Genomic DNA, 10,095 nt, shown 5'->3' with positions numbered 1-10,095 from the left:
GACATGTCATCGTAATGCAACCCTTCTGTCAGGCCTGAATATTTGAGGATTGCACAAAACAATTCATCCGTGCAACCCTCCTTAATGTGAAAAAAAAAAGGTTCTCAGAGTGGAGAAAACCCCTGTGTAACCCTACTATTCAGTTTGTAGGAGGCTTTCAATTCAATGCTTACCAAAACTGTCACCTAAGAAAATGCAATTACTTATATGCTTTCTCTGTGTATGATCCTACATTGTGCCTTGCATAACATTTTTGTAAGGAAATTACTAAACATTTTGCATTTACAAATCCTATATTTTAGAGTAACTTTAAATATATATAAATATGTATTATTAAATGTAGCCATTTACCTCAAAAAAGGTGAATTGTTTTGATTCTAATGTTTGACCCTATGTGTCCTGGGTACAGGATCTTCCACTACTCTGTGGGCACTGAAGGTACACAGACACTGATGTTTACCATCTGCTGTGCCAAAATACCTGGCAACTGATTTGAAAACAGCACAAGAAATCATTTGTCTACCCTGCATTTGAGCTCTGAAGTTTAATGATAATAATGCAATTTTATTCCCTTGCCACAAACTCCTACAATAAATTAGATAATGTCTACACCTCTTTTAAAGCGAACAAAGGAGGGAAAAGCCCTATTTTAGAAGTTACGAGAGAAATAACTCAAATTAACGGCATGTTACACAGAATCTCAAGATGCCAGTTAAATAGCCATTTAAGATTCTTTAGGAGCTAGTTCATGATATAACTACTATTGGAAAGGAAGCTGGCTTGCAGCAATTGGAAGCTTGCATGTGTAGGTTTAAATGCGTGTTAGGAGAAAGAAAAAGTGGTGAAGTAACAAGACTGGCCATAAGTAGAAAGTAAAGCTGTAAGTTTTAATTAAGTACACCCATAAAATGTATTTTTAAACCAATGCATTTACTCCTAGCAATCCAGCCGGTTTTGAAGTCTTAATATATGCTCTCTTTTGTTCTTCTGAAGACATTTTAGCTGCATCTAAGCCACTTCGGATGATGGGGGAGGGTATGAGAGGGTAATGCCAATTTGAACGCCTTACGTATAATTGACGAGGAAGAAACAGCACTCTTTAGCAGGTATTCCATGTCCATTTTTATAAGCAAGGGGAGGGGATGGTGGAGGATGGATTTCAGAAAGGCTTGCAATGACGAGGCTCAGGATTGGTGGATACCGTTGTTTGGCATGGCCCCCTGCCAAGCACTTATGTCTTTATATACTGTAAACAGATGACCGACCAGTCCCGAGTGTGTCTCTGTGTTCACCCTCTCCTTCTGGCTCTATCCATCTTCTCTTTCTTCTCTTCTTCATCTTTTCTGTAGACCTTTGCTGCATCTGTACACCCTCAAGACTCTCTCTCAACAAGACCGGGCAAAAACTGCAAACACATCCTCCTCCATAAAAACTCTTTTTCAAGAAACCGCCTGTCAAGCCTTCAGCTGTTTGCAGTGTCGGCGTGGGAGAAAGAAACCATGTCTCAGCAGATGTTACTCTTTACAGTGGTGTCCATGTGGCTTTTTGCCGGGTACTTTCTGGCAGAGGCAACATATTACAACCACCATATGTACAACCGCTACCGTGCGCTCAATCACCATGCCAACATGGACAATCAGCTTCCTCCAGAGGTACCTGTGGTGACGGAAGCAGTGGCCCCTCATCCAGTCAACTTCAGTCGCACCTTTTATGGGATCATGTTTGATGCAGGCAGCACTGGCACCCGTATCCATATTTACAAGTTCATTCAAAAAGACCCAGGTAAGTCCTTTCTCCATGTTCCTGTTTTTGCAGATTAAATGAGCTCTGGAGTTCCCCAGATAACTTACTTGCTCCTCTTGTAGCTAGAATTTGACTACTGTTTGACTGATGGTCCTGACTCACATCCATGCTTCAGTGTAGCTTACACCATGAACTCAGAATGATCTTGAAGAGTCCCGCCTTGCAGACTCTGTGAACGGCTGCCCACTTCATCTCTCTCTCTCTCTTGATCACTTTCTCGCTGCATCTGTCTCAGGAGCCTGTGGGTCATAGCACCTCTGTGTTTGCCGTGGTTCATTTGCTGCATGGTGAGAAAGCAAACAGAAACACAGGGGTGAGAAGAGGAAAGAAGGATGGAGAAAGTTGGGTAATAAGCAGCTGCAGTTTCATTTAATAAATTGCAGCCCTGAGCAATAAGATAAAGACCATGGGTTTCAGCTGAGGTTTCAGCTGATAATGCAATAATCGGTTCCACAAAATACCCATCAAATGGAGACATGGCATCACTCCTGATGAGGTAAACTCTGAGCCTTTAGAAACTCTTAATTTTCCTGTCTGGAAAAATCTTGGTGGTCGCCATTTGTGGTAAACATACAATAACCAAACGTCTCTGCTCATGCACAAAAACCTTAGGAGATGGAGTCGAGTTGCCCACAGTCCATCGCTAATGTGCACCTTCTAATAGCAGACGTCTTCAATTGTCCACTCTGACTTTTCTCTCTGTCTCTGTGTCCCATAGTTGAGCTTCCAGTGCTTGACAATGAGATGTACCATGCCGTGAAGCCTGGACTCTCAGCGTATGCGGATATGCCCGAAGTGGTAAGCCACTAACTTTCTTATGACAACATCAGGGAATGTGTTGCTTTCTATTACATTTTAATAGCTTTGACTTTTTCCAGTCTCCTCTGCACAGTGCAGATGAAGAAAGACTTTTTTAACATTTCCACTAAAGACAACTCTAAAACACCTAAAAGTCTTTATTCAGCAAAATGGAATTTGAATTCTTGATGGAGGAGTTATTCTTGAGTTTGTGACATTTGCAGATATTCTAGTAAAAACTACTGGTGTGGTTCTCAACAATGTAACCACAAGAAAGGTACATTAAAATTCTCTGGGTATTGAAACACCTTTTTGCTGGTAGCCAAAAAAGTTGACAATTAACCTCATTATAGATCATGGTATTGTCAAAGGACAGGACTAGAATGGATTTTTAGCCCACTTTTTTTATTTTGGAATACTTATAATAACATGATTTTTTTTTTTCATTTTCTAGGGTGGAGAAACCATTAGGCAGCTGTTGAAGGTCGCAAAGAAGACCATTCCCAAAGAGCAATGGATACAGACACCTGTGGTTCTGAAAGCCACTGCTGGCTTGCGCTTGCTGCCTCAAGAAAAGGCCAAAGCTCTTTTGGATGAGGTAAGGCTTTCTCTTCTTCACAGACAGTTTAGTAGAGAAACCAACCATCCCAAAGGAATAAACCACGTTGTGTGCAAGACAGAGAGAAAGAAAGACAGGAAAAGTAAGAGAAGAGAAACCAATACTGTGCAAAAGCAGCTGTTCTGAGGCTGTCTGGAGTTGAATGGACCCAAATGCATTTTGAATTATCGTATTCAACGCCACCACACCAGCCACACTTGTGGTTTCATGCTTGCCCAGTTTCAGACAAATTTTACCCAAGATTGATTCAGTGAACTTCCCGTCGACTCCAGATAAAAAGAGCTGGCTTGAATTTTTATGTTGTAACAACCAAATGGTTTCTTTCTTTTTTATGGTGTACATTACAGGGCAACACATGAGTCATTAACTCTTAGATTTCTTTATATTTTAGAGCTGAAAATGCACATGATGGGTAATATATGTAATTTCTGGTTTGTGTCCACAGGTCAAAGAAATTTTTGATGACTCTCCTTTCTTTGTACCAAACAACAGTGTCACCATCATGAATGGCACCAATGAGGGTACTATAACCTTTCTCTGTTTAACACATCCATGCTGAAGCATAAATGTAAATTAAACCCACATCACAATGCACATACTTTGAAACATCCTTTTTACCCCAGCTTTCCTGTGTCTGTTATTGTGAGAGTGACCTGAGTGTTTAATATAGCTGTCTGGATTAAACTTTGTCTGGAAGCCTCCCACGCTCAATATAAAATAATCCTCCACATTTTTTAATTTCAGTTGAAATTAGGTTTCATGAAAACTCAGACATTCATGTACTTGTCTTGTGGTTTTATGAGGTGTGACTAATTTCACATCTCAGGCATGTTTAATTACCTGGGCTGGTCCCTGATGGCCCCAGTGTAGATGTACAGATGTATCATTTCAATGGATACATTAGCCTACATCTTAATGCCGTAGTATTGAATATATCAAAACTATTTGTTAAGTAGTTCAAATGTCAAATATTGTCTAATAGTGACCGGTGTTTACCATTTTATTTAGAGCTGAGACTAAATAATTACGTGTTCAAATTCTGCATCTCAACTGCATGGATTTTCTCTCTTACAGGGATCTTGGCATGGGTTACAGTAAACTTCCTCACAGGTACAGTCATACAATATTATAAGTTATTAAAGTATTCAATTTAAGAGTAGCCTAAGAGTAGACCATGACTGAACTCCCACCATGAACTCTTACAGCTAGCCCTAAATATATTTCTAACCTCCAATATACTTTTACATGTTATTCATGGATGGGAATACCTGATATTAAACAAGTTTGCTAAACTTTTGCACTGCAGGTCATCTGTACGCTAAAACAAGGAAAACGGTCGGGATCCTGGATTTGGGTGGGGGTTCAACTCAGATTACTTTCCTTCCTCGGTTAAAGGTATAATGATAAGACAAAACCACAGCCGACATATATTAGTTAGAGTTTTCAGTTGTTTTTTACATTGACGCTATTTTCCTCTCTTTCTCAGAAAACTGTGCTGACTGCTCCTCCAGACTACATTGCCAAAATCAACATGTTCAACACCACTTTTGAGCTGTATACTCACAGGTCAGATAGCTTGGCGATACAAACAGCTATTTTGTCACTTTCTAGACAAAGAAAAACAATATGACATCCGTGGAAAAATTCATTTTTATGATTTTCCCATTTGCAGTTATCTCGGAAATGGACTTATTGCTGCACGACTGGCAACTCTTGGCGCTCTTGGTGCTGATGGTAATTATAAATCAAATTATTTGATATTTTCTATATTTGTTTCATAATGGATGATTATTCATTTTTCACAATGCTTGACCTTCAGGTCTTGACTGGAAAGTTTTCACAAGTTCTTGTTTACCCAAAAAATTCAGAGAAGACTGGAGCTTTGGCGGACTCACCTACAAAGTCAGTGGAATTCCAGATGGTGAGTGACCTCAGTCTCATAAAAAAAGTCAGAATTATTATTATTATTATATTTTTGCATGCATTTGCAATTATTGTGAACAATTCATTGTGATAAAGACTACCTTTCACAATTCATTCAATTCTCAGTGGTTACATATCAGTACAATGGTTAATTCTCATTTAGTTACTACATTTTTGCTTTGATTAATGTACTCTTTCATGCAAAAATGTCACATTAAGATTAACTTCAAGCTTCCATTTATAGTCGGAATGAAACTAAAATCTGCTCAGGGTCTTTTTCTGCCTATTTAAATAGTCAAGTTCACTCAGTTCACTCATCAAATGATTCAACACTCTCTAACCACAGACGTGTAAAAAAGATCACATGCTTGACATTTAGCCAAGCCTTTTCTCCCTGTAGCAGTGTTGTGGTGCAGAATTACCAGCTATGATAGGCCTTGTTAAGCAGTCCATATGGTTTCCAACTGGTAGACCTGACCAGCCAGTTAGCTCCAGGTCATATGAAAGCTGCCTATTTGGAGCTTCCTGTGAGGAAACCTCTCCCTGAAGAGTTTGTGGCAAACCCTCAAACTCACCGCATTATGTTGTAAGGAGCTACTCTCCATTCAAGATACCTCAGATATCAAGCACAGGGTTAAGGTTAGGTTGGACCGCCCACAGAATCCTTAATGTCTGTTTATACACGGATTCTGGGTGTCCTACTGGAGGCGAAATTGAGTTTACAAGGTACTGGGTATATATGGGACGGACACTGCTGAGCAAATATACCCAAGCACAGCATAAAAAACTAATTGTGATTGGTTGCTTCACATGTCTGTCAGACTGACTGCTCCTATCTAAACAGGGTTTTTTCGAAGTGGACCACCAGACTTTATACTGACTGAAAAAAAACTTTAATAGACATTAATACAGATACATCTGGTCCTTTATTTCAAGGTTTTGCAGGGTATAAGTTGTGCTACCAGGAGGTAATGCGGGTGGTGAAAGGGATTGTGCACCAGCCCTTTGAAGTCAAGGGAAGCAGCATCTTCTTCGCCTTCTCCTATTACTATGACAGAGCTGTTGAGTCTGGTCTCATTGGTAAGTAGGTCTACATTAAAGATAAGGGTCAATGCTATGGAATATCTACAAATTATTAATGATTCTTTAAAAGCTATGCTGAACTAACTGTATTGTCTCAATCATTTAGACGGGTCCCGTGGCGGTACTGTGGAAGTCAGGGATTTTAAAAAGCGAGCCAAAGAAGGTAAGACTTTGGATGTTCTCCTATTCTCCAAAGAACACTCAGGTCAAAGTCCTGCCGCACACATTGCACAAACATAAACCCTCGGTGCTTGTTTGCATTTGAGGTTCTCGACAATCACACTGGCTTCACAAAATGATAGCTCTGCCACCACATAAACATAGGTTGCATCTTTCCCACATGAATACTTCTGCTCGCGTGTGTTCACCTTTTTTTGAAACTCCCCGACCCGCTATCTCAGCTTTTCCATGCCCTTACTAGAGTTCTTGAGCAGAATGTGACGCATATGTCAGTTTGAGACCTGAAATTGATTCATGGAATTTTGGTAGATTGTGTCCACCAGTAAATGTCCGCAGAGATGATTTATCACGAGGGGGAATGAGTTGGCACATTATTTAAGGCTGTTATTTGTACGCTGACACTGTCGCATGGTTTCGATGAACCGCATTTGGCACATCGGTTGTTCCAGTGGCAGCAGCCCTGTGGATACCCACCTCCTACCTGACCGCGAGACAACACCTAATGCCCAATATCTAACTGGAGGCAGGCAGGACTTAATGTCTCACGTTTTGTGGGAACACTTGGTATCTCTCATCATTTGGAGCACAACCAGCACTTGTGTACGACCTAGGGTATGAAATTATTCATTCCCACTTTCCTCATCGTTTCAAACTCAAACAAATCATAGTGTTAGCAGGAGAAAAAAACTAAACATTGGGTAGACCTGTTTCACAAAGATGTGCCAGACGGTTGTAGCAAACACAGTACTGGTGCCTCAGTGTCTTACCTGATTTTCCCCAGACTCTGACACACTGTAGCCTGACAATCAACAGTCTGGGTCTCACTGGATAGTTTATACACTATGCTTATCATCTCTTGAGCAACATAGGAATCTTTTAGTCTTTTAATCTTGTCATGGATTTTTATTGCCCAACTCTGTACTCATAGAGTTACAAAATATTTCAATATTCTGAAGGAAATGTGATGGGTGCTTGTCCATGCAAAAACTCTTCGCCATGAGCATTGCTATGTGGTTGCAAAACTTTCAAAGCCGTTCTTAGTGCTAGGGTGTTCTGGGTGGTTGCTAGTTACTTGCCACCACTTTCCTCAACAAGCCACCCAATTTGAAGCATAACTCATGTCTTTAGCACAGATTATGTGGGATGAGAAATGCGTCAAGGTTTAATACGAAGGTTCAATGGTTTGTTTAAATACTAACTTTAAGTATGAGCAATAGTAAAAAGCTTCCCATAGCAAGCACAGCTAATTACTGTTCTTTGCTTTTTCTTAAACAAGTGTGCAACAAGATGACTAAATATCGTCCGATCAGCCCCTTTTTGTGCATGGACATGACCTATATCACATGCCTATTGAAAGAGGGGTTTGGCTTCAAGGACAGCACTGTTCTGCAGGTGAGTGGAAAATATTAAAACATTTTTTTTTAACAAATTAAAAAATGTGAAACTCTGAAACTGTATGGGGAGGATCTAAAATTGGTATCAAACCTATTTACTAGCTCAGTGTTAAAGCAAATTGCCAAGACATTCCATGTCAGATGAAGTACCACAGATTAGGCAACAGCATAATGGATTAATGATCTTCTTCTTTTAACAGCTTACTAAAAAGGTGAATAATGTGGAGACAAGCTGGGCACTCGGCGCCATCTTCGATCATTTCCACAAGCTCAACATTCATTAAAGCCTGCAGTCTTGCAGTCGACACCAGCATGAGGGGTAGCACAGGGGTCAAGCAGGTGCAACACTCACCTGCTGAAGCAGCCCCTCTTTGTCCTCCACCATAACTCTTCAATTGAGTTTCAGACCTGCCCTGCACTGCAGCCCTATATCACAACGCTCCCCCCTCTCATCAGTTAAAACCTTACAGAACTGTTCACAAAGAAATCACTATATTTTTGTAAAGATGGCCAGGCCAGCCTGCTATTTCTACTGTATGTTTACATGTTTTTCAGTTGCCGTCTCACCTGAGACACTGTCTGTCTGTCTGTCTGTCTAACTTGGCAATTTTCAAAGTTCCAGTGTTTAGTGCACCCATTTAAAGCTCCTGATTCATGCTGTTGTGCAGGATATTGTGCAGTGGGATACATGTAAAAACAATGTGTTTATTAATGTAGTTTCTGGCGCTTCCTCGGAATTAACTTAGTGCTTGCAAAGTAGTGTAGTGTTGTTTTAGGTTATGGTAAATTGTACTGAAATTCCTGTTTAGTGCCCTTATCTAGCACGTAACACTTTACAGAGTAGATGGTTCAGCTACAGCCATCTGCATATGTTTGGGATTAGCAATTTACCCTGGGGTTGATTGGGCAGGTAGAGATAAGGACAAATCATACATGTACAGTCACTTTACTCGAGCACATGAGTGCTGTTTTACGTATTAATTAGTTATGCATGTATTTATGCTTATCTGTTTGTATGTTAAGAAGCAGAGTTGAAGAGCTGATTTGGAACATTTTAGAAGCATATCACTCTTGATGAAATTCTATAGGGGCTTTTTTTTTTTTTTTTTTACCCAAGTTCTAACCAGATATGTATTTTAACACTGAAATGGCATGAAGTTGAATACACTTGCATTGCAGCCATTATCAAACTAAAAAAAGGTATGCAAATGCTAATTTATAAATGGCTCAATACTTGGATAAAATATTACTCAAATGACTACTGGTTATTAAAGTAGACATTACGTTACTGTATTAAAAACTGAGTTATTTTTATGCCAACATGCAGAGTTTAGAGTACCTTGAACCTCATGTATGTCTTTAAACTTGGGTTAGTTATTGTGAATGGCTTGAAGTCATTTTAGTCGGTCATTATGTAGAACAGCATTGAAATGTTACTGCTTTGTGTATGCAGAGATGCTCATGTGTAACTGGGCAGAACAAGGTGTAACTGGGCAGAACTTTTGGCAGTATCATGTTAAGTGTGTTTTGTGACTATTGTACAAATATTTATTACATGAATACTTGCTAAATATGCAGTGTGCAGTTGTTGCATCTCGTTAATTCAAGTATACCTTTTCATGTATTTTACTATGTCTGTATATACACCTCAGTAATGTACTTGTTTTTTTTTCAAGTTGTCATAGTTCAATCTATGACATGAAATCATTTACTGCTTTGCCATTTTTAGAGGTATTCTCGACAGCAAATGCTATAAATATGCTTTCCAATTCAATGTTGTGTATGAAGTGACAACCTATTGTACATGAATAAAAAATATATGAGAACAAGATGTTGTTTGATAGCTTATTTAAAAGGGATTTTAAAGATAAAATACACCTAGCCTACAAACCTCTCTTGAACCATCAAGTAGTCTATTCTTGAACGTTACATGGATTTTTCCCTCGAACAGTGTAGAATAAGGCTGACGTAACATTAATGGTAGTAGCCTATAACAAAAAAAAAAAATGTATACAAGTATCTACATATAGCAAACATTATAGACGACTATTGCTTGCTTACCTGCTCAGAATGAGACGAATAGATTTCCTTGTTGATCCAACTGGGAAGTAATAGGAAGCCCCCATTTTACTGTCAAGTCGTTTATCTCCATTATTTACAGATGGGCGAATTAAATTCGCGCCAAATTATGAAAACTGCATCCGCATGCCAATAAACGCGCGTCTGTGTAAACTTTAATGAGATATAAGTTAATTTGCTTAGAGAATATCTAGAGCGATCTTAAATGTAGACTTT

The 10,095-nt window shown here is 39.3% G+C and overlaps 1 protein-coding gene across 1 annotated transcript; it reads left to right on the top strand.

The window, feature by feature from the left end:
• The first annotated feature begins 1,246 nt into the window (after positions 1 to 1,246).
• LOC127976699 (ectonucleoside triphosphate diphosphohydrolase 5-like) lies at positions 1,247 to 9,618 on the top strand. Its single transcript, XM_052581303.1, has 13 exons — positions 1,247 to 1,782; positions 2,522 to 2,601; positions 3,056 to 3,199; positions 3,666 to 3,741; positions 4,295 to 4,330; positions 4,527 to 4,615; positions 4,707 to 4,786; positions 4,893 to 4,954; positions 5,040 to 5,141; positions 6,080 to 6,223; positions 6,333 to 6,389; positions 7,683 to 7,798; positions 8,001 to 9,618. Exons 1-13 carry the CDS (start codon positions 1,500 to 1,502, stop codon positions 8,082 to 8,084), a joined length of 1,353 nt encoding a protein of 450 aa, XP_052437263.1. The 5' UTR covers positions 1,247 to 1,499; the 3' UTR covers positions 8,085 to 9,618.
• Positions 9,619 to 10,095: the final 477 nt, after the last annotated feature.

This window comes from Carassius gibelio, chromosome B17 (genome assembly GCF_023724105.1).
Source record: "Carassius gibelio isolate Cgi1373 ecotype wild population from Czech Republic chromosome B17, carGib1.2-hapl.c, whole genome shotgun sequence".
NCBI classification, from domain to species: domain Eukaryota; kingdom Metazoa; phylum Chordata; class Actinopteri; order Cypriniformes; family Cyprinidae; genus Carassius; species Carassius gibelio.
Note: the sequence above shows the minus strand (reverse complement) of the source record. Positions and strands in the feature narration are given on the sequence as shown.